General features: G+C 45.0%; 1 protein-coding gene across 1 annotated transcript in view; it reads left to right on the forward strand.

The window, feature by feature from the left end:
• Positions 1-1426: 1426 nt before the first annotated feature.
• GRK7 (G protein-coupled receptor kinase 7) overlaps positions 1427-25860 on the forward strand; it is a 38330-nt gene continuing 13896 nt past the window's right edge. The window contains exons 1-2 of the mRNA XM_069973938.1: positions 1427-2032; positions 8465-8902. Coding sequence (XP_069830039.1) covers positions 1427-2032; positions 8465-8902 — 1044 coding nt within the window. The remainder of the gene's footprint in view (positions 2033-8464; positions 8903-25860) is intronic.

Genomic DNA, 25860 nt, shown 5'->3' on the forward strand with positions numbered 1-25860 from the left:
TGCAGCGATCCATAATTTTGGTTCTGAGAGAAAACTTGTATACACTTGGAAAATGACCCAAATGTAGTCACTAGCTGAATACATTTGGGCCATTTCAAGCTGTGGGGCCATATTTCTTCAGGCTTAGTTATGTCTGCATCCCAGATGTGAGCATACCCCATTTACACATGTGGTAGTTCTGTCCGCATCTGTGGACCCATTAATTTCTATGGCCATTAAACACACATCTATATTATTAGGAGTTGGGATCCGTGCTGCAGAAAGCACTGGCAAGCCATAATATGACCTGCACTTGCAGCATGGGTCTCCTATTCTGAATAAAGGGGGTCTGTGCAGTTGCGGATAGCTGCAGGGGCATCTGTAGTCCTGTCTGTAGGTTTGAGTCCATGGCTATAGACTAGACTACAGTTGTATGAATGTGGCTATTACTCACTTCATAATGTTGCTGAACAGAATTTTTTTTGATGTATTATATTGTTGCTGCCCAGTTTGTCATTCCTAAACAGAAACTGGGAAGCAATATCTTTACTGGATGCTAAATAAATAAAAAGCTTTCTAGTGTAGTCAGAAACCCTTGTTATTGGTCTGCTCCATAATGCACAAGGAATATCTCCTTTGTAACAAATTGCAACTTTGTGGAACATACCACTGTACACAAACACTGAAGGGGTTTTGACTACTCTAAGAATTAAGGTGATTTTTCTCAGGAGTGCCCCCCACTTTCTGCTTTTCGGTGCTACAATAAAATATATATTTTTTTAATTTTAGTATTCTTACCCAGCGTTGTAAGAAAAGTCAGCCACTTTTCTTATGTAGTGTAGAGAAAAGTTGTATATAAATTCTTGGGCTGTGTTTCTTTAGAATATTTTTTGCCAAATTATAAAAAAAAAAATGGAAAATTCTTTTCCAATATGGTCTAATGGAATCCATTCTTTTTTTGTTGGCTAGAAATATGGAAATACAATAGGGCCTGCAAAGCTGTGTCATTGCTCCTATTGTTCTTATAAAATTGATGGAAAGTAATACCAGACTTGTATAGTTAATATTTCATAGTCGTAGAAGATTAATTTATTATATTCTAAATCACAACTTTTGCTTTGCTCCTCTCTCTTGTGTCCATGTGCTAATGTCCCCCTGCCCATAGTAACACTCCTTGCTGTATGTAATCAGCAGCTATACATAGCATGCCAAAAGCTTCTTACGGCAGAGAAACCTCTTACCAGTCACTTTCCACAAATGGTACAAGCAAAGGGTCTTAATGAAAATCCCTCAGTAGTATTTAATGCTAACTCTGGCAGCTGGACCCTGTCACAGTTTGTGCAGAGAGAAGAGAGGGAGCCACAAGAAGGCAGAGAGAAGGGAGAAGTCATTGGTCCTGTGACCTCTGTGTCTGCAGTCAGGGTATAGCGAAGTCTCCGAGGCAGCCATGTGTGACATGGGAGGACTAGACAATCTGATAGCTAACACTGCTTACTTGCAGGCCAGAAAAAGTAGCGAAGGAGATTTGAGAGAGTTACAGAAGAGGCGTAAGAGTCTGTCGCTACCTCCCAAAGACGCTTGTCGCAACGAAATACAAGACTCTATTCCCCTGGACTATCAAAGTATCTGTGTAGAGCAACCGATTGGCCGGAGACTATTCAGAGACTACCTAGCCACAGTGCCTGAGTACCTGCAGGCTCAATCTTTTCTGGAAGAGATCACAGACTGGGAATTGGAGGAGGTCTCTATCAAGGATGACTTGTTGCAGAGCTTCATTAACAAAAGGTTCAAAGATAATGCTGAGAGTCCATTACCTTTCCTGAGTGCAGATCTCACTAAAAAAATCAAGGAGGCACAGCTCAATGAGCTCCCACCATTGCTGCAGCTTGCCAAGGAGGAGGTAAATAACTACCTGAAGGAGGCACCGTTCCAGGACTACCAGAACAGCATCTTCTATGATCGATTCCTCCAGTGGAAAGCCTTTGAGAGGCAACCCATCACGCACAAATACTTTTACGAATTTAGGGTGCTTGGAAAAGGTGGCTTTGGAGAGGTATGAGCACTTTACATGGTTGGATGCATTGAGTACTTTTTATAATGGCACCTATATAACCACCCTATTAGAAGTATCATAACTGGCCATGAACGCATTCGTATAGTGGATGATGTTCATACTGGTAACCAATATGGTGACAATTCGATACCTCATTCTTGTATAACTCTAATTTGCTCTTACACCTGCATTAAAATTCAGGTCTAAATGGGATCTCGGGGACAGAAGTTGTATGGAAAACCATTGTTGGTTTACCCACTTTTTCATCCTAAAGCTGACTCAACAAATAGGATGTGGGAAATGTCATGGGATGGCTGTGTTGTATCTGCATGTAGAAGAACATTGTTCCATCCTTTGGCAACAGCTCTTGAGATCTGAATTTCAATGCAATCTGATCAATCTAATACGTTTGATTCATTTACCTATAGCTATTTAATCTTATAGAACCCATAGGCTGTGTTCGCAGCCATTACCCCAATAGTTCTACAATCAGTGAACACAACCCTATAATGATAATTGTTCTGATTACAGTGTCAGGGGTAAATATAAGCTTGTTTCCTTGACCATCCATCTACTGTCTAACTATTAAGATGCTGTCTAGCGACTATAGACGCAAAATGTTACAGTATATTAATTGGAGCCTCCATATAATTTCCAATGTCCAGCCCTTTGATCTGCATTTGACGCCTTCAAACGAAAGAAGCCACCCTTTGTATTATGGTGTAGATGCATATGCATGAAGTGTAGAAAAATAGATCTATCGGGATAAAAAAGGAGCCAGGAAACATTCAAATTACAAAACGCCAGAAACACCATGAGCAACAACTTTTTGACACTGATGTGAATATAGGAAAACAACATTGCTAAAGGGAGGTTGACATTTTCTGACAAGTCACTCAGACGCCAAGGATACTGGTTCTTACTTTTTATCACCAGAATCTCCAGTTGGTTATCCAATTCCCTTTAAAAAAATGCAAATGAATGCATATAAATGTAATATTTCTTTGTAGCATTGGGATCCTGGGGTCAAAGTTAGTTTTTCATTAATTTCTTTGGGAAATTCAAGTTCCCGTTCTTGCTGTACCATGGGTTCCGGTCTTTGCTGTACCTTGGGTTCCCCTTCTTGCCGTACCTTGGGTTCCCTTCTTGCCGTACCTTGGGTAATTAGGCTGTATTGTAAACCTCACCGGTGATAGGAACTGACATGACTACAACCTATGAATAACTTTACTGTACACTGTAGCATATATTGCTGCTGTATACATAGAATAGAATAGCCATTTCACTCTAACGCCAATAAAAGTAATATTTGACAGAAATGTAATCGTTCCAACATAATCTAGAACAGTGCTTCTCAAACTGTGAGGCGGGCCTCACCAGTGATGCGGCCTCTAGTTGTTGGTGAGGCCCAGCTGGGGAGCCAGTTTTCACAAAAGTAACTATGATCTGCACAGTCCTTTTGCGGTTTGCAAAAATCTCCATTTTAGCAACATTATTAACCTATTTTGTACTTGCTTTATTAGTATATAGAGCTTGGGAGAAAGTGTAAGGCAGCCCTAGCATTATTTTCAGCTTTTAAGTGGACTTTCACCTCAGATGGTGAGGCCCAGGCCCTATTGGTCAGTCTGGTGAGGCCCAGGCATTGCCTTGGTCTGTTGGGTGAGGCTCCGATAGAAAAAGTTTGAGAAGCACTGATCTAGAATGTATTTATACACAATACACTTAATGCTTCCATTACAGATACAATTAAGTATAATAATGAAATCCAGTAGAAAGATTTGCTGCTCGTACTGTAACGCCAGGATTTATATATAATAATGGCCTTTTGTTTGTACCGTCTCCATGACATGGCCTTCCATGACTTGTTCACCAGTGGAGCAGAGATAACTCTATGTAATCTCATACGTTTCTGTCTCCACCGTTTTTAGCTGATAACACTTCACTATAATAGGAATCAATCCCGCTGAACCTCTGACCTTTGACTCAATCAATATCTGGTCAATAGGAGCTGTTGAGACTAGTGAGATTGTGGCTGGATGATAACAATGCTTCAGCTATGAAGTACAAAAGCCTAGAATACAGTGAACTCTAATATTCATAAAGCTCAACCAACAAATAAGCCCCATAATCTTCCATAAAGCTCGGGCACCAGCACTTGTTCCTAATTGAAGTAGAAGCAAGGAAAGCTCTGATAAATCCATTACATATTGCGTATTAGCTTTAATATCTCGACCAGACACATAATTTGGTTTGGTTCTTCTGGCAGATGATGGCGCTTGTGTATTTGCCACTTTAAACGCTTGATATGTGGCTACTCAATCCAAAGGATGTCAGGATCAATCTTCAGTAAGTAATCTATTGCAGTCTGTCTTAGCGGGAGATCAACGACTTGACTATTTTTGGTTATCTCTATTTGTCAGCCATAGCCTAATATACAAAGCTGCTTCCTACTTGGTAATTAAAAAAAAAAAAATAATTATTATTTCCCATTGCTCATATAGGGCCAACATATTCATGCATCCCACTTGACTGTTATGATTCAGCCTCTATACCCAGTGGGATTTACAGCCTAGTTTATTTCAGATACATGCATACTGCTGGAGAATTTAGTCTCGAGCATATTACTCTATTATTGTGTTTATGAAATGGAGGAGGAAACTGGAGTTCCTAGAGGAACCCTACATGAATATAGGAAGAACATACAGTGTAAAGATATTTCCTTAGCTTGGTTTCAAACCCAGAACCCCAGCACTGCAACAATGCAAACCAATGAGCGACTTGGTTGTCTACGAAGCCTTTCGTCTTTATTTTAGCGGCTTGTAGTCTTTCACATAATCTAAGAGGTGCTGGGGTTCACTAAACGAATTTATCATTAGTTGGATGACGGCTCCATTATTGAGGAACCGATTGTAATAACAACCTAATCTGGGTTTATAGTCCTGCTCCAAATCTATCTGTTTGCCACTAAGAATTAAAGGACAAGGCCCAAGGTGATTACTCTACATCAATGCAATTAGGAAAGACTGGAAACCTGACATCCCCTCTACCTTCACTAATTCCCTGTAATCCTCTGTACAAAGTGAAGACTCCCCGCTGAGAAAAGAAGCATTTCTTTGGAGAATTACCAGGGTGAAGAGGGAGCAATATACAGATTCAGGCAAAGTTTAGATGGGGCGTCTGACGTAATGGGGATCGGGGATTAAATAATATACTTGTGAGGCTACTTTTAGGCTGTGTCTGCATCAGAAGCTCCGTCTGGAAGCAGAATAATAATTAAAAAAATGGCACAACAGACACCAACTGAGCCCAGCGAACCCCGTTGACTTTAATGGGGTGTGTTTGGTTTCTGGCATGGTGTCTGTCATTTTACTGGACTATTAGACAAGACATGCTCGCTACATATTTTGTACGGTTATTTTAATACAATCTACAATAAAAGTGTGACGGTAGCCTCAAATAAGTATTCCAGGAAAAATCACACAGGATAGGGGAAAAGTAGGAGATATCGAGGGCTCCGACCTCTGTACCCGCTGCCGATCCCCGTATGGGGCCCCGTCTTCTGTGTAACGAATAGAGCCGTAGGTACGGCACATGACTCACGGTTCTATTCAATCCTGTGGAATCGACGGAAAGAGCTGAGTACAGCGCTCCGGCGTACTCTGCTCTTTCTATCACTCCATAGCAATGAATAGTCTCAGGTCACATTCCATACCCGCAGCTCTATTCATAATACATAAGCCGGGCTCCCATACGGAGATCAGCGGGGGGTACAGAGGCCGGACCCCCACGATCTCTTACTTTTCCCCTATCCTGTGGATAGAGAAAACGTTGATTTTTCCTGGAACCCCCCTTTAAGTCAGCTGTAGACCCAAAGGTTAGATAATATTAGAAGCTTCCTAAAACCCCATACATACAAAGATGATTTGCTGTAATGAACGGACCTGGTCCTTATTCTTTCATTCTCCATTTGGCACATCCAGTATAGGCATATCCATAGGCAGTAAGGAGTAATACTAATACTAAGTCATGGCTAACAATATGGAAACATGATTCCCTATGTTGGCTACACACATATGACAGGAGAGGAAAGGGTCACCATGCCCAAGACAATTGCTGCTTATCACCTCTTTATGCTATTAGGCACCGATAGGGAAAGAGATTATTCGGTGGAAGGATGCTCTGCAGCTGTCAACCACAAAGAATCAACTTCCTGCATGCTAAGACCATCTATCTATCTATCTATCTATCTATCTATATATATAGAGAGAGAGAGATATGAGGTGGTCAGCTGCTTTTCTGATAAACATACAAGTTTTGCATACCAAGCATACATGTTTATCTCAATGGATAGAGGTCATCTCAGGCTAGAGAGAACAAAGGATTGGAGATGCTGAAATCCATCATATCTAATCCAGCTTTTCGAGAACTGTCGAGCTAACCCCAACCACATTAGATCATTTGCCAATCTCATCGAGATTTAACCACATTACATTTATTATCCTTGGTGGTTTATCTAAAATTCAGGAGATTTTATAGAATGACCTATGAATAAATTTTAAAGTAAATTTTTGACAACACAACAGTGTTTCTGATCGTATGTTTTAGGAACATATTAGGAATACAATGGCCCTATTGGAAATAGTTTACATTTCAGGTCTAAAATACATTCCCAATGCTAAATCAACTCAAGCTTAAAGGGGTTATCTGCCTTCTACTCCCTGTCATTCAGCATTCCAAAAGTATCCCCTCTAAAATGTGGAGGGGCGGTTAAGTGCTGGGTAACATAGTGCAGCTATTGGACATGGTGTGTGGACGTGGTTTTACACACTACCCTCCTTGTCTTTCAGTGCCAGGGAGCAGATGGCTTTTGCTCTCTTCTTTCTCCTGGACAACCCCATAAGTAAAGTGAATGGGGCAATACTGTATTAATAACCTGTGCTCTAAATATTACAATTATTATCCTCCTGTTCCTAATCTGTGTAGCATTTTACTTATTAGATTATCTGCTTGGTTTCCGGGGCTTCAATAACGATTTTTTGGCCATAAGTTATCTCTCCCCTCTTGCCGCCATCCTTCGCATGCACAGAAACATTTGGCATGTCCCAGCATTTCTTGGTTTTCTATGGGAAGGGGAGGGTTAAGCCGCATCTAGAGAGCTCTTACTGTGGTTTATTTCTCCCAGAACAAACGGGTCAGGCAGTGATTTTCCATAATGCCTGACCCCTAAAGTATAAGGTACATTAGGTAAAGGATTAAGATACATATCTCAACATAAAATCTAGTGCAGTACACAAGAATGAAGTACATGTTAGACTAATACAATAGAACAGGGCCCTGCCCACAAGGGCTGTTAATCTAAAGGAGGTGGTGGTGGGGGCACGGTAGGTGGGAGAAGCCGCCTATAAGGGCTAGTTTACACAGAATAAAATTTGCGGAATTCTGCGTCGGAATTCTCCGCCGCGGAATCCCGCCACCATCTTTGTCATACTGGCAGTCTATGGGAGGCTTGCACGCCTCCTATAGACTGCCAGTATGGCACGGAGGCTGGTGGGATTTTCTGCTGCAGAATTCCGCCAGTTTTACTCAGTGTGAACTGCCCCTAACAGTGCAGTACAGTTGCAGCAAGGTTTTTAAAGGTTGTAGCCTATTCTGAAGAGATGGCTTTTTAGGTTGCTGAAGGCTGTGATGGTGGGTGAGAGCTGGATTTGTTAGGGTAGTGAGTTTCAGAGTATGGAGGAAACTCAGGAGAAATCTTGGAGGAGCTGACGGGGGGAGAGCACAGACAGAGGATTTGTGAGGGTGGGAGATTACATAATCAGGAGATGTAGATCATGGAGAAAGATGTATGGAGGAGACAGGTTGTAGACAACCACGTAAGTCGTTGGATTATGAGGGGGCAGAGAAGGTATTGATGACAGCGACAAGGCGGAGGAGGAGCGAGGGGAGAGATGGATGAGGAAAGAAGCAAGGGTATCAGATGGAAGGCCATAAGTAACGATGTTGCAGTAGTCTAAGCAGGAGATGGTGAGGACACAGTTTTGTTGACTCAAAACTGAGAAAAGAGACGATTTAAGAAATATTTTTGAGTTGGTACATTTTTATAGCACTCTTGTTACCCAATTACCCTTGGTACTTGGCCTCTCCTCCACTCCTTTTTTTCCTCACTACATGTCTTGAAAAGTTGTAAAAGTTACTCCTGTAGTGACTTAATTGTGTCTTTTTCCAATCTAATCCCTCTTGGATCAAGACTTAAAGGATCATTCATTCTTCTACAATGCCAGACCTCACAGAAGTCACATGAAACCTAATCACTCTAGCTATGTCATGTGAAGTCATGTAGGGTGTGATACACATAAGCCTTCGGCAAACACATCATCTTGGTAAAGCAAAAAATACACATATGTGATGTAACACGTGTGTTGTTGGTTCCAGGTGTGTGCCATCCAAGTCAAGAACACGGGACAGATGTATGCATGTAAAAAACTGGATAAGAAGCGTCTGAAGAAAAAAAATGGGGAGAAGATGGCTTTGTTGGAAAAGGAGATCCTTGAAAAAGTTCACAGCCCCTTCATTGTCTCTCTAGCCTATGCATATGAAAGTAAAAGCCACCTGTGCCTAGTGATGACCCTTATGAACGGAGGAGACCTTAAGTTTCATATCTATAACATTGGAGAAAAAGGGATTGACATGAAACGAGTGATATTTTACTCCGCTCAGATCTGCTGTGGGCTTTTGCACCTTCATTCTCTTAAGATCATCTACAGGGACATGAAACCAGAAAATGTCCTCCTGGATGACAATGGCAATTGTCGGCTGTCTGATTTAGGACTTGCGGTCAAAGTAAAGGAAGGAAAACCCATCACGAACAGGGTAAGTAGCACATTGCTCGATCACTACTGACATCCCATGGCAAAGTGGAAGAGGTGACTGAGCTATTTTACCTTGTATTATAAGAGCAAGTCTTAATTCCTTGGGATTTGGCCTTCGCTAAGGACCTTATGTGGCTATTTAATTTTAAAGGCAGATGGTAAGAAGATTTTACCAATTAACCATTTGAAAACTACTTAGCTCCCCGTTTACATAATGTTGGAGACAGTGAGGTCTATGTCTCCGGTACTATTACGTCCTGTTTCACATGCCTTCCTGCCATGTGACACGCTTGAGATATAGGATCATTAATATATTAGCCTTGGCTGAGAATGGTAGCCTTCTCAATCTCTATAAATGGCTTCCTTAATCTGCCTCTAGAAGAGTTTTGGCCTCCAATAGCCTCGCTGGTGATACTTGGGTAAATTGCATAACTTAATCTTGCCGCATATGGTGACCAAGCCCTGTAGTTATAATGTTTGTATAATCATGTTAAAGAAAATTTTTGCTTTTGGATAAAAAAATAAGGATTATAAGGATGGGAGACTAATTTATATACTGTGAGTATATAACTCAGTCTATACATCTTCCCGCTATAAAGGGTTGAGATTACGTTGAACCAAAAGATCCTGGGTTGTTCCCCAGTAATATGATTTCTTCTCATCCGGGAAAAAAAAATACAAGTAAACTAGTTGGCTTCCAGTGAAACTATTCCTAGTATGCCTGAGAGGAGACTATACTTTAAGTGAGGTGGTCGTATAAGTAATATATAGTAATAAGAATAATAATTTAATTATCCTTGTATGATGTAAAAAATATAGGTAGAAATTATAAACCTAATTTTCCTACGAATGCTCAATGACTTGTAGTCTTTATTAGCACAGATATGCGGTTCACCATACACCCATACAAAAGAATAGAATCTTCACACGTACAGGATGGTCACACATTGCATATTTAACAAAGAAATCAAGTTTGCTTACAGGCTGAACATGGAGGTTTAATAAAATATACTTAAAAAATTCAACATGTATTTTGCAGTGGGTATGGAAAGTACTTAGACCCCGTGAAATTTTTCACTCTGTTTTACTGCAGCCATTTGTTAACTTCAAAAAAGTTAATTTTGACAGAAAAAAAAACAGAAATGTAGATATTTTTACAAATGGTCATAAGTATTCAGACCCTTTGCTCAGTATTGAGTAGAAGCACCTATTTGAGCTAGTACAGCCATGATTCTTCTTGGGAATGATGCAATTCTCTGCCATTCTTCCATACAGATCCTCTCCAGGTCCCTCAGGTTCGATGGTGAATGTTGGTGGACAGCCATTTTTTAAGTTTCTCCTGACATGCGGAATTGAGCTTAGGTCAGGGCTCTGGCTGGGCCAGTTAAGAATGGTCGCAGAGTGGTTCTAAAGCCGCTGCTTTATTATTTTAGCTGTGTGCTTAGGTCATTGTCTTGTTGGAAGATGAACCTTCGTCCCAGTCTGAGGTCCAGAGCACTCTGGAAGGGGGTTTTATCCAGGATATCTCTGTACTTGGCCGCATTAATCTTTACCTTGGTGAGAAAGGTAAAGAAGAACCCCAAGAGTTCCAGAGATGCAGAAGGGAGATGGGAGAAAGTTCCACAAAGTCACTGCAGCCCTCCACCAGTCGGGGCTTTATGGCAGAGTGTGCTGACGGAAGCCTCTCCTTAGTGCAAAACATATGAAAGCCTGCATACAGTTTGCCAAAAAACATATGAAGGACTCCCAGACTATGAGAAATAAGATTCTCTGGTCTGATGAGATGAAGATTGAACTTTTTGGTGTTAATTCTAAGCGGTATGTGTGGAGAAAACCAGGCACTGCTCATCACCTGCCCAATACAATCCCAACAGTAAAACATGGTGGTAGCATCATGCTATGGGGTGTTTTTCAGTTGCAAGGACATGATGACTGGTTGCAATTGAAAGGAAAGATTAATGCGGCCAAGTATAGAGAGATCCTGGATGAAAACCCCTTCCAGAGTGCTCTGGACCTCAGTCTGGGCCAAAGGTTCACCTTCCAACAAGACATTCCCAAGAAGACCAGTGGTTGTACTAGCCCAAAGGGGTGCTTCTACTCAATACCAAGCAAAGGGTCTGAATACTTATCACCATAAGATTTCAGGTTTTTTTGTTTAATAAATTAGCAAAAATATCTACATTTCTTTTTTTTTTTCCTGCTAAGATTTCTGGTGAAAAAAAGTTATGGTGTAAATTAAAAAAAAAAAAAAAAAAAAAAAGTCCATTACTAAGCTGTATTTAAAGGGGTAGTGCGGCGGTAAAGAATTATTGACAGAATAACACACATTACAAAGTTATACAACTTTGTAATGTATGTTATGTCTGTGAATGGCCCCCTTCCCCGTGTCCCCCCACCCGTGTACCCGGAAGTGTGGTGCGCTATACATACCTGTCACGTGCCACTGTGCTCAGCCACTCGCGGCTGAGCATCTGATGACGCTGAAGAGGGCGGCCGGCACTCAGGACGCTCGGAGGGATTCGGCCCGACCGTTCGAAGTTGACATCTCAGACTGAAGATCGGCACGTGACAGGTATGTATAATGCACCACACTTCCGGGTACACGGGTGGGGGTGGTGGGACACGGGGAAGGAGGCCATTCACAGACATAACATACATTACAAAGTTCTATAACTTTGTAATGTGTGTTATTAGGTCAATAATTCTTTACCGCCGCACTACCCCTTTAAAGAAGCAGTTAATGAAAAAAAAAAAAAAATTGCCCCCCACCCGCACCCCAGTAGCCGCTGGCATGTATACTCTGTATAAGCTGATCGAAGTCCGTGGCGCAGCTCCTTTCCCATCCCGCTTTGCCGTTAAAATCCAGTGCTCGCTCACACCTGCCGGCGCTGTAAGTCCTCTTCTCTGACCTGTCATTATAGGCCAGAAGTCACTCGCTTCCATGCATTCTCTATGGAAGCGCGTGACTTCCGGCGTTCAATTTAGAAGGCAGAGAAGAGGAGTCACAGCCCCGGCGGATGTGAGCGCGCGCCGGATTTGAACGGCAAAGCGGGACGGGTACAGGGCTGCGCCGCGGGACATCAATCAGCTTACATGAGTAAACATGCCAGCGGCTACCGGGGGGGGGGGTGAACTGCTTCTTTAATTTTATATTTAACGGAAGTAAAAAAAATATCAGGATAGTCTAAAAGACTAAAAAAAAGTACACCAAAGTAATGTGTTATTGAGTGTTTGCATAATGTTTTTTCGCTACTTGATCTGGTAAAACATCTGCCATTGATGACAGTATTTTCCTTTTCTTTATTTGAGGTATGTTTCATGAATCCAGATTGTTCAGCGACACGGCCTCTCTGCTGCCACCAATGTTCATGTTGTGAACTGCAAGGCTCTAAGCCCTTGTCCTCGCTTCCTAGAGATGAGCGAACCTCTAGCACACTTGGGTTCGTCTGAACCCAAACACCCCGCATTTGCAGAAAACATGGATATAGTCTATGGCTGTATCCATTTTCTCCAGGCAGCCTTAGGGCTGCATCCAACTTTTTGAGCCATCGGTAATCAAATGCAGAGAGTCCGGGTTCAGACGAACCCAAGCGTGCTACAGGTTTACTCATCTCTACTGCCATTTACACAGCACTACTAATACAGAACCTTTCCCCGTATCCTGTATGTTCTCATGCATTAGACTATATAGTACAATAAGGGACTGACTGCCCATAGACCTGTGCTTGCAGCTGCCTCTGCAGAATGAGCAATTGTTACTTTCCTCTAGCAGAGCATAATAACATACAGTACCAAAAGCTCTGGGTAGGGGAGCAGGAACCAGGGCTTGGACAGCCCTGCTGTTCCTGACATGAACATTGGTGGCAGCAGAGAGGCCTGGGTCACCCCTTACGCACAATAGTGTATGAATAAACAATTATGCATTTAATTTAATGAGGTTAAAGCCATGTTCATAAAGATAGATTTTTTTTTTTAAACAAAAAGCCCTTTAATTCTTTGCCAAAGCTGTAACAGAAATAGCCATAGATTTATATTTTCCTGAAGGAGAATGTGCTATGTCACGATTCATTGGTTTTTAAATGGTCAGAAGTCTTTTCTACTATCACTACGTATTCATCATCAATCATCCTGTTTGTTTGGTTTGGAAATGTAGCTGTAATTAGGGATGAATGATGATAATGTTAGTCATTTCAAGGCAGGCATATATCACTATGGGGCTGGATATAACAGGGATGTGTTACAAAGTATGTAACAGAAAAGAGCCAGTAGTTTAAGGGGAATATAATCTCTCTAGATACACGTTCTTCTTCCTGTTTGTACGATTTGTTTCTAGATCTCCTGCTCTTGCCAATGTCTTCCTTTAGGGTAGCTTCACACGTACCAGATCAGCAGCGGATTTCTGTAGTGTGAAGCTGAATGGGTCCCAAATGCTGCCTGTATGGGACCCGGCCCCTTTAACCCCCCGCGCAGCCTGCAGCCCCGAGCATACATTATCTGCTCGGCGCCGCTGCTGTGTGTGAGGCTCCCGGCTCCCCTCACTCCTCATCTGTAAATCAGTGCACGGCAGCACGGGCGGGGCTGCAGGCGGCCGGTGGCGGGGGGGGGGGGGTATTTAAAGGGGCCGGGTCCCATACAGGCAGTGGATCCGCTACATGTATGGGACCCATTCAGCTTCACACTACTGGATTCGCAGTGGATTTCACTGCAAACTCGCAGCCTGAAATCCGTTGCGGATCCGGTACGTGTGAAGCTACCCTTAGGCTGGGTTCACACTGAGTATTTTGATCAGGATTTTTCGAAAGGAGGGAAACAAATGAAAGAAGAAAATGCTTTAAAGGGAAAGTGTCATCAGAAAATGACTTATTGTTTAAATAACATTTTTATGTTAAAAATATTTTTAAATAATTTTTGGTTACTTTCCATTTTTCTATCTATATTATGAAATAATCCTGATATCTTGCAGTTTTCATTCTTACCACTGGGGCTAAAGCTAGACTGAGACTTTCTGTTGTGTCTGTGGCTGAGACTTCCTGTTGTATCTGGGGTGATAAGAGGAGGCTGCTGTGAAGTGATTTGCATTGCAGCAACATGTGAAACCAGTAGATAGCATCACTACAAGACAATAGCAGCTCCCTGTGGAATTACCTTTTCAAAGGTCACAGAGCACGCTCAACGATGTTTCACATTCATCTCAAGGGCACAGACTGTGTATTGTCGTCTATGGCCACTGGCGTAGCTACCATAGAGGCAGAGTAGGCAGTTGCTATGGGGCCCATGCAGGAGGGGGGACCGGCGGAGAAGTTTAAGAGCGTGTGTCCTACTGCTTAACCCCTTATGTACTGCAGTGTGTAAGTGACCCAATGTTTACTTACATGCTGCAACACAAAAAAGGGTTAAGCAGAAGACAGATCTCTGTTTCACTGCACTGATAACCTCTGACCTCTGTTCTCCAGCTGGCAATCAAGTAGGAACGGAAAATGCAGAGCTCTGTGCAGAGGTCAGGGGCAGGGGCGTAGCTAGGGGTTCAGCCTAGGGGGGGCGAGTGAGGCTGAGTGGGCCCCCAACCAACGTTACCCATAGGGAACCCCAGCAGGTGACAAGGATTTTTTTGAATAATAAAGGGAATATTCTTCTACATTTCTTATAGTGAATAAGGATACAGAGCCGTGTAAGAGGCTTCTACATCTGGAATATAGAACCACAAAAAAAGTAAAAGGGCTTAACATTAGAAAAATATAGCTGCCTTCTTCCACAGACAGCACCACTCTTGTCCTCAGTTTGATTCTCCTGGTGGCTGCAACCTGTGGGTGACAACCATCAGCCCTGAAGTTCCAGCAATACATCTGTCTACAGCGGCAGGTATCGGAGGATTGTACTACTGTACTACAACTCCCAGCATACCCTGAGGGCTGCAGACTGTCAACCTGGAGCCCCCCTTCCTCGACCAAGTGCATGCTACTGGTATATATATGTGGTATTACCAATAATACCAGTATACAAGGGGGAAATATCGCCACAACCACTACCATCACCACCATATTGTTACTGACTAAATCCTCTATACTAAATCCAATAAAACACAGTACCAGATTACAAGTAACAAATAACACCACTACTTACTGACTAATACCAGCACATACCGACTAATACCAGCACATACCGACTAATACCAGCACATACCGACTAATACCAGCACATACCGACTAATACCAGCACATACCGACTAATACCAGCACATACCGACTAATACCAGCACATACTGACTAACACCACTGCTGCAACTGAATAATCCACTGTACACAGAGCAATATCACCTCTTCAAGTCATTTAGCAGTAGCCCCAGCTCTACACAGGCTCTACACACCATATACATTACAGTGCAGATATATTTAGTGACTCACAGGTGACGTCTTCTCTGATCAGAGTTCTTCCCTTTTCATCTTCTTCTCCATCTGCCCTGGGCCGTTATGAGAACTTCTCCGAGCCACGAATCCACAGAATCTGCCAGAAATACATATTAGGCTCCACACTCTGGCACCATCCTCATCTCTCTACACACTGCACATCTGTATTGGCCCCTTTACACCCTTGTTTAGTGGGTAGGCTGACTCTTATAGATGGCTCCCCCCTGTATTGCCCCCTTATAGATGCCCCCCCTGTATTACCCCCTTATAGATGGCTACCCCTGTATCACCCCCCCCCTTATAGATGGCTCCCCTCCCCTGTATCCCCCCCTTATAGATGGCTTCCCTCCCCTGTATCCCCCCCTTATAGATGGCTCCTTCTGTATTCCCCCCTTATAGATGGCTCCTCCTGTATTCCCCCCTTATAGATGGCTCCCCCCCCCCTGTATCCCCCCTTATAGATGGCTTCCCTCCCCTGTTTTCCCCCCTTATAGATGGCTTCCCTCCCCTGTATTCCCCCTTATAGATGGCTCCCCCCCTGTATCCCCCCCCCCTTATAGATGGCTCCTCCCCTGTATCCCCCCCCCTTATAGATGGCTCCCCTCCCCTGTATCCCTCCCTTATAGATGGCTCCCCCCCTGTATCCCCCCTTATAGATGGCTCCCCTCCCCTGTATCCCTCCCTTATAGATGGCTCCCCCCCTGTATCCCCCCTTATAGATGGCTCCCCTCCCCTGTATCCCCCCTTATAGATGGCTTCCCTCCCCTGTATTCCCCCTTGTAGATGGCTCCCCCCTTGTAGATGGCTCCCCCCCCTGTATCCCCCCTTATAGTTTGCCCCCTGCACAGCAGATTAAAAAAAACAAACAAACAACTCACCTAACAAGCGCTCCCCCGTCGCTGCTGTCCTCTCTTCTGCCCCCAGCTGATGCGTCCCTCCCTGGGGGATTCCCGGGCAGCGCACACATCCGGAAGCTGAGTGTGCGCCCAGGCCGGGACTTCCGGTACAGGAAGTCCCAGCGACGCGCACTAAGGTTCCTGATACGTGCGCTCCCTGGGAATCCCCCAGGGAGCGACGCATCAGACAGGGGCAAGATTGCCTCTTGCGGCCGCAAGCAAGACCGTGCTTGCGGTCGCAAGAGAGGCATAAAGGAGGGGGTGGGCTCGGCGGTTCGGGGGGCGTGTGCGGATGCGGAGCGCAGCCTCTTGTGGCTGGAGGCATAACGCTGCCTCCGGCCACAAGAATGATTGACACAGCCAGGAGCCAATGGCTCCTGATGCTGTGTCAATCACATCCTGGCCCAGCCGGAACTGTATGCGCTCATTAGGAGTGCGAGCGCATACAGTTCCGGCCACTACTGACGTGTTAATGCTGTCTGCAAAAGCAATAGCTTTTGCAGACAGCATTAACTGTCTAAGACCTCAGTGGGCCCCTGTCTGAGTGGGCCCGGGGGCGACCGCCCCCCTTGCCCCCCACCAAATTTCGCTACTGGTCAGGGGTTATCAGTGCACCAGCAGTAAAGTATTATATATATATATATAGTAGGGATCTTCCCGGGGGATGATGTGTTTGGACACAGTTCACAACAGACTTGGCTTTATAAAACAGGAGCTTGGCGTTTATTTGTATCATAAACAGTCCAGCAAACAGAAATACAGCAACACCGTGCTTTTAAAAACAAAACAACCAAAAGGTCTTGCCCGTCTGAGCACTTACTAAACATGCAGGTCACCTGTCTGACACTTGGATAAGCAACATCGCTGGGTGTGAATAGGCTTCAGCAGCGGCTGTATTCTAAGCTCCCACCAAACACAGCAGCCAGGCTGTTCACTCCTGGCTGAGAGCATTCCCCTGCACACTGAGCACACCTTTTGCCTTCTGAGGCTGATTAGGATCAGGGCTCACCTGATCCCAAAACCCACACTGGATCGAGGGGGAGGGAATGGCAGATCCCACTACCAACCTATCCGCCATTCCAGTAAATCCGGCCCGGAAAATTAAATAACAACTCAGCAGCATAACACTGCTGAGCAACCGACCTCTTCCGGACTTACCATCTCACGTTATGTATCAGCCTAGGTGAGATGTACACCCCCTCGAACACTTTACCAGTGACATGTCTACAATATATATATATATATATATATATATATATATACACAGCGGTACCTCTTGCTCGGTTCTCAAACACTTTTCGGGCCCCAAATCTTGAAGTGCTCGGTATCTGAACGTTTTTTTCAGCGTGGATGGTGGGTTGTACCTGGTGAGTTGTTCAATCCTGGAGAGGCTTCACATACAGTACAGTGCTGTATAAGACTGCTGGAGTGCATATACAGTACAGTAGTAGTACAGTCAGTGCACCACCATCTCCCATATTTTACAGTAATGGGATGGGGGGGGACTCTATACAGTAAAGGATGGGTGAGGAGTAAGTGACTACTATACTATAATTGCTGGTTTTGTTGAATGTTCTATACTGTAGTGATTATACTGAGCACTTATCAGTGTAATAAATGAGTATTGTAGGTAATTATTGGTGGGTGCTGGAACCAATGAAACACAATTACATTATTTCCTATGGGAAGACACTGCTTGGATCCCAAACTGCTCGGTTCTTAAACTGCCTTCCGGAACCAATTAAGTTCGAGAACCGAGGTACCACTGTGTATATATATGTATATATAAATATATATATGTGTGTGTGTGTGCAGTGCTTTGTATTGTGTGTAGGGGAGGGAGTGGGGGGGGGTTAAAAAGTTTTGCTATGGGGCCCCATGAATCCTAGCTACGCCCCTGTCTATGGCCATGAGTCTTGCTGTAAAGCATATCACTAAATACAGCTCAGGCAAGATGGCTGCCCCCATGTACAAAAAGTGAAGTAATCAGAAAATAGTAAAAGATTAGAATAAAATAACAATTTCTAGTACAGTAGTGCCTTGGATTACGAGCATAATTCGTTCCGGGCCGTGCTTGTAATCCAAATCCACTCTTAAACCAAAGCAAATTTTCTCATAAGAAATCATAGAAATGCAGACAATTGGTTCCATACCTCAAAAATAATGATTTACTATTCTGAATAACATGTTAAACAAATGAAACAAACATTTAGAAACAGCAGAATATGTAATATTATAAGTTACTGTACAGTAATGGAGAGGATGGAAAACATAAGGGCTGACAGAGACTGCAGGGAGCATGAAGGAATGAGCAGGGCAGATGTGGGCACATACATGCAGTGCTCTCTGTCCGGGGAGAGAGGGGTTACAGCTATGGAGAGATTACCTCCACAGTCCTGTCCCCTGATGCAAGCCCCAGCCTGAAGTGGATCTGCTATGATTTGGAAGGTGAGGGAGACTTCCTGGGTCAGAGTACAGAGCTGTAGACCCCGCTATGCAGACTATGCCCCTCCCCCACTCGCGCTCCCACCCAGTCCAGGGAGCTCTTAAACCAAAGCGATGCTCTTACACCAAGTCACATTTTTTAAAAACTGTGAGCTCTTAAACCAAAACGCTCTTAATCCAAGTTACTCTTAAACCAAGGTACCACTGTATCTGATTCTAATCAGTAAAAGAAAATTTAGGCGCAGATTCCCTTTAAAGACAGGGAAGGATTTTATGCAGTTTCCCAATAAGTACTATTCCTTAAATTGCAGGTCACCCGCTTCTGATTTTTTCCAACAATAATTTATTAATATGTATGAAACCCATCAATGAGCCATACTGATTGTCCTCATCCAAGGATCTACTTGATAGAAATAGAAATAACCATCAGATTCTTTAGAGGCCATTTGTCTATGTATTGTGGTCATAGACATGTGCTACTACACTACACATTTCTAGTAGTCTACCTTCTCATGATTGATGCTTTTGCGATGCCCTGGCCCCTGGGGGCCACTTCCGCAGTGCTGGTGTTATGAGCGGGCAATGACCGGGGCAGCTGCAGGGTGTATACTTGTCACGGTATAGGCCTGAGGGCAGCACAGCTGTAGGGCCGGTCTGAGGAATCTGCGGGTGATGATGGGCATGCGATTCTTCACTGCACTTAGTCAGGGCACCAGTTAGTGGACACCAATGCCAGGGTTCAGTAACAGCGGTTTTATTATAGATGAAGTAACTAGTAGCAACAGTTCTGTCCGGATGCAACCGGGTATATAGCAGGCTTTGACAAATAAGGCAGGAGTGGTGCTGCATAGGCTGTGAGAATACGTGCCGGATGATGGGAGTAGGAGTATGAGAGAAATAGCGGGGCTGGGTGGATTAGCTTGAGACTAATACTTGCTGTGAATCCTTGCAGCGATGAGGAGAAATAACGGAATGACACCCAGATGAGAGAAAAGAATCCGGTCACTTGAGCAGGCAGAAACAGCCGAAGACTGGAGTATAGCAGCAGACTTAGTCACTCTTCTGTGGGAGAGGATAGAACCACACAACCTCCTTGCTTGGAAGCCGGGGCTCAACTCTCTTGTCAGCAGGAAGTGGGAGGTCACATGGTTGCTCCTGGCCAGAGCTAGTCGGCCATTGGAGGAACCATGGTTACAGGTCACGTGATCAACAGCCTTGCATACCACTGTACACTGTAATACACAGGAACACATGAGAATACACATGAAAATGCACAATACCAGAGAATACTAGGGGAAAACCAGCAGCAGTTGCAGTGCAAACACTTACCAGAACAGGCATTGACACAGAAATAGAAATGGGCATAATAGGAGTAGTAGTCTGCATGTTCTGGGACACTGCATACCTCCCTAGCAAATTTGAGCCGACCTCGGCGAATCTAGAAGGCAGCAAACATGAATAGACTGGACAATCAAACAACAGGAATGAATGATGAGAGTGAGTGTGATGAGGTGTGTGTTTCCCACGCCCAAGGCACAGGTGAGAAGAGAGAGAATGAGAAACCCTAGTGGCAGGACTTCACCTAGGGGTGCCTAACGTACTCTGGCGACCAGGTAGCTAGTGCATGAACCATCTGACGTGTAAGCCAGGACAACTTAACTGCTGGCGGGTGACCCTCAATATTCCAGCCAGTTAGACAGTAGGTTTTCTGTTAAATGTGTTACCCTACTGGAGGAGAACGTGAAGACCTGTGTACTACCTTGGCGTGTCTGAGTAGTGTCTTGGATACCTGGAAGAAAAAAGAACAAAATAATAAAAGCAAACATACATGGGGAGCTCCCTTTCATACCACTCAATCACACACACAAGCACTCCACAGGCCAAACACACGAAAGGGTATCCAAGGTGCGATATGTATGGACAAGTGTGAAGGTTAGGTATGACTATGTGTGATAACTACTGTGTTGGGACAAGACAGAGGCGAACAAATACTGGAAACAAAAGGAAGGGAAACACAAAAGACAACAAATACTGCGAGGTCTTGAGGAGAACTGGCTCACATGAATCTGAATGAAACCGGAGAGAAATCTGAATGAAAATCTGAGAACAATCTGAATACAAACTGGCTCAACTAAATCTTTCCAGCTATAGATATGATAATAATACACAATAATGAGACTGGATGAGAAAATACACTCCTACATAAACTGGACTTTCTCTGAGGTATATGTAAACTGACTTCTCTTACTCAGAGGAGGAGCTATCTGACTTAGACACTGGAAAATATACTGTTTTACAAAAAAGGCACTCTACTCTGAGGCAATCTATGTAACCTTTTGCTTACTCAGAGGAGGAAATACAAAGACTTCGATAACACTGGAATGCAATAGTAGAATAAGTGCAATAATGAAATAAGTGCAATAATGCCCTGTGTGGAACACACAATCACAGGAAAGTGCATTAGGAAGGAATGGGTTAAGTGTCTCTGTGAGGTAGAGTCTCTTTTAGGCAATTAGACATCGTCCATGTAAAAGGCTCTGGGACAGGCACTAGAGAACTTTTTGTTATGGTAAGTGTCCATCAGCTCATGGCTGGTTAGTACAGGGAACTTGGTCAGGAGGACCAGGCACGAACCTTGAACGTTGCATACACTGGAATGGTGAAACAGCACACAAAAAAAAACACAGTCATAGAACTCAGCCCTTGGGAGGACATTTAACAGAAATGTCCTGGAGGACCCCAAGTGGCACCCCTCTTTTTCTCCCAGGGATAATACCGGGAGGAAGCCGGAGCAGGAGCATCATCTGCTGCGGTGGTGACCATGAGGCTAGGGGTCACGGTGGTCACAGGAGAGACAGTAGGGGCCACATGGTAGGTAGTGGTGGTGGTCGCAGCTTTAGCCACGGCAGTGGTAGGGGGAGTCACTGTAGTAGCCATGGTGAGGGGGGCTTTAGCCACCGGAGGTAGCCAGGTTAGGGCCTGCTTGATCTCATCCGCCAACTTCTTGATAACCGGGTCGTCCCCAAACACCCACTGAGGCAGGGATGGTGTTTCGGGCCCGGGGAGCCTCCAGGGACTGGCGTAGCAGGTGGCCTTAAAGTTATCCCCCTGGCTAGAGGCAGGAGGAGGGGCGCCCGGAACCCCGGTACTCACGGATCCATCGTTTTCTGGCGAGGTCGATCCTCCTGTGGAGAAGGCAACCTCGGGAGTGCTGGAGCAACGAGATCCCGGTGAGACGCTGGCGATGGAGACTGGCTCTTCCTCCGGACCGTTGGAGACTGGTGTAGAGCCCCAACTGATATCGCTGTCGGAGGGTAGCGGCATTAGCAGGCACGCAGGATTGAGCAGAGGCAGACTCTCAGGCAGTGTAGGCATCACAAGCGCTGGGGCTGCAGGCAGGTGCTCTTCATAGGCCGCCATCTTGCGTTCCACTGGCCGGAACTTGTAGCAGGAAGGGGAGGAGCGCCAGGCTGGAGGATCAGGCTCCAAAGTCTGCCCAGCAACAATGACGTCAGTGGAAGCGGCCGGCCAATCAGGAGAGACACAGTCATTATCAATGGCGCCAAGCAATTCCCGCTTCTCGGCCGCATGGCAGTTAACCCCCTCGTCACCGGGGGATGGCGCAGGTAGAAATAACAGCAAGAAGCGGCCATTTTGTGTACAGTCCAAGCCGTGCAGCGACTCAGTTATCAGAACTCCCATGGCAATTTTAGCACAGTCTCTGGAGACGATATTAAACTGTAGATCTGGTACACCGCGTGGCGGGTAGATCCTGTTCGTGACGCCAAAAATGCGATGCCCTGGCCCCTGGGGGCCACTTCCGCAGTGCTGGTGTTATGAGCGGGCAATGACCGGGGCAGCTGCAGGGTGTATACTTGTCACGGTATAGGCCTGAGGGCAGCACAGCTGCAGGGCCGGTCTGAGGAATCTGCGGGTGATGATGGGCATGCGATTCTTCGCTGCACTTAGTCGGGGCACCAGTTAGTGGACACCAATGCCAGGGTTCAGTAACAGCGGTTTTATTATAGATGAAGTAACTAGTAGCAACAGTTCTGTCCGGATGCAACCGGGTATATAGCAGGCTTTGACAAATAAGGCAGGAGTGGTGCTGCATAGGCTGTGAGAATACATGCCGGATGATGGGAGTAGGAGTATGAGAGAAATAGCGGGGCTGGGTGGATTAGCTTGAGACTAATACTTGCTGTGAATCCTTGCAGCGATGAGGAGAAATAACGGAATGACACCCAGATGAGAGAAAAGAATCCGGTCACTTGAGCAGGCAGAAACAGCCGAAGACTGGAGTATAGCAGCAGACTTAGTCACTCTTCTGTGGGAGAGGATAGAACCACACAACCTCCTTGCTTGGAAGCCGGGGCTCAACTCTCTTGTCAGCAGGAAGTGGGAGGTCACATGGTTGCTCCTGGCCAGAGCTAGTCGGCCATTGGAGGAACCATGGTTACAGGTCACGTGATCAACAGCCTTGCATACCACTGTACACTGTAATACACAGGAACACATGAGAATACACATGAAAATGCACAATACCAGAGAATACTAGGGGAAAACCAGCAGCAGTTGCAGTGCAAACACTTACCAGAACAGGCATTGACACAGAAATAGAAATGGGCATAATAGGAGTAGTAGTCTGCATGTTCTGGGACACTGCACTTTTAAAGCACTAACTCCATCCATCTTGCCTTGTTTCCTATAAGTCAACAAGGTGGGTGATTTTTCTTGACTCTTGAGTTGCACAGTTGTGCAGTATTAAAACATCTCCTTGTGCATGCAGCTTAATTTTAAGTGAATCTGTCAGCTGCAATTCACATCCAAACTGCTGACACTGTTAGATAGCTGTTAGGTAGGGATGAGCGAACCGGGCAAGGTTCGCGTTCGTATGAATCGGAACTATCGGCTTCTGATTCCCGCTGTCTGCCCGCTCCATGGAGAGGGTGGATACAGCGGGAGGACCGCCTAGAAAACTGGGATACAGCCTATGGCTTTGGTTGTATCCCAGTTTTCCAGGCGGTCCTCAAGGTTGTATCCACCCTCTCCAGGGAGCGGGCAGACAGCGGGAATCAGAAGCCGATAGTTCAGGTTCATACGAACCCGAACCTTGGCCGATTCGCTCATCCCTACTGTTAGGTCAAGGAGACACATTGTACTTTTCAAATATACGTTTGTGCTTCTATGCTATATTAAAAAGCTTTTATTCAAAGAGGCTTTCCCAAGCCCCTGAAAGCTACAATCTGGAATGCGTCCTCACTCCCCCTCCTATACCAGAGCCTGTTTGAACGACATTCAGCTGCAAGCTTATTTCCAAGGAGGGTCAGGCAAGGGAGGGGGAGCAAGGAGGCTTTTAAGCTTGCAGCTTTTAGGGGAGAATAAAATAATTTTCTACATTTGGAAGCTCAGACAGATATATAAAAGGTACCATGTGTCTCCTTACCTGAACAGTATCTGGTGTCAGCAGTTTGGAACATGAATTACAGCTGACAGATTCCCTTTAATGGGATATTTGTCCGGAGGCTTTTGGCAATACTGAAAAGGGGCTGGCCTGAAAACAATGCACCAAATATGTGCCAAAATGCCAGCTTAGGACTAGAGAGTCTAAAGATGCACCAACCAGCCTGAGGCACTATTATAAAACTGGTGAATTCTTAAAGGGGTATTCCCCCCAAAATTATTTTTGCACTATACATTGCCCACCCATAGCTTTCCATCTTTCCAATATCAGTGTATTACGAATTTTGCACAGTTTTGCTGTTAAGTAGATGCATTCACCCCCACCAAACGCAGAGATTCATCAGGTCTCAATCCACTCCGACACCGCTCCCTGCTCCTGGCCCCCACCCTCCGTGTCGGGATCACGTGTCCTCCATCTCTTCAATGGGCTGGGTTACCGATTCTAACCCTGCCCACTGCAGTGAAGGAGGACACTGAGACAATGACAGCTGCTGCTGATCACTGTCTCCCTCCTGACACTGGTCTTCCCCCCCCCCCCCCCGGCCCCTGAGCTCACCTGCGGCCCCCCCACACTGTGCCCTCTTATTGTCCCCCCACACTGTGCCCTCTCATTGTCCCCCCCTCACACACACACACACACAGTGCGGCCCCCTGTGTTCACCCTCGTCCCCCCCACACACACACACAGTGCAGCCCCCCGACCTGTCAGGTCAGCACTCGTTCGCTCCGCTCTCCCCTGCCGGCACTATTACAGGCAGCGACAGCAAGCAAGGAGGAGCATTGTGCACGTCGGCTGATCGTTGTCTTCTATTACATGAAACGATTATCGGCCGAATAGGCCCGATAATCGCTTCATGTAATAGGGCCTTTAGACAGTCTAGTCTAAGCTTACACTGTCTAAAGGTAATGATACACCTTCTACTAAGGTCGACTAAACCTGCTGGTGGGTTCAACTGCCTGTCTGAAACCCTTCGGTATTATTTAAGGAAAGATAAGCTGCCGCCATTCAGCCATGCTGACGATTAATGTGTAAGGGGATGTAGGGAGCGATAACTCGGTCACATGGGCTGTTATTGAAGTAGTGTCCTGAGGAGCCTTAACAATTAAAGAGTATTTATTTCCCCCATGTGGTCCTTGATGTACAGTACTTTATTTTTCCTTTCAAAAATCAGAGATTTCTTCTGCACACCTCTCCTCTCTAATGGAGATTGTTGTTACTGTCTTCCACGTTACAGATACAATGAGCATGGTGTCTGGTCACTATTTCACCAAGCCTTCTAGCTTAGGGCCCTGTTACACTGCCTGATGTTATATAAAAACACATACCCTCAGGGCCCAATTACACGGGACGATTATCGTGCGAAAAATTGTTATATCGTTCGTATTTAAACGATAGTTGTTCAGTGTAATTTCAGGCAACAATCGAAAAATCTTCATTTGTCGTTGATCGTTAATTAAGATCTGAACCTAAAATCATTGTTAATCGTTCGCTAATCATTTGCTGTAATTCGTTCGTTCACTCAAGTTCCACATTTTTTTACTAATCGTTCAGTGTAATTGCACATTGTCCATTGTTTTGCTGAGGTCAGAAGGAGTAAACCAGGGGTGGGGAACCTTTTCCATGTCGAGGGCCGGTCGGGCATTAATAAAATCATTCGAGGGCCGCATACCGTGCGCGGCAGTTAGTAGCGGGGGTTTGCAGCACCCAGGGCAAGGCAAGGTATTGTTCGCCTAGTGCCCCTGCTATTGTA

Source organism: Dendropsophus ebraccatus, chromosome 6 (assembly GCF_027789765.1).
Source record: "Dendropsophus ebraccatus isolate aDenEbr1 chromosome 6, aDenEbr1.pat, whole genome shotgun sequence".
Classification (NCBI taxonomy): Eukaryota; Metazoa; Chordata; class Amphibia; order Anura; family Hylidae; genus Dendropsophus; species Dendropsophus ebraccatus.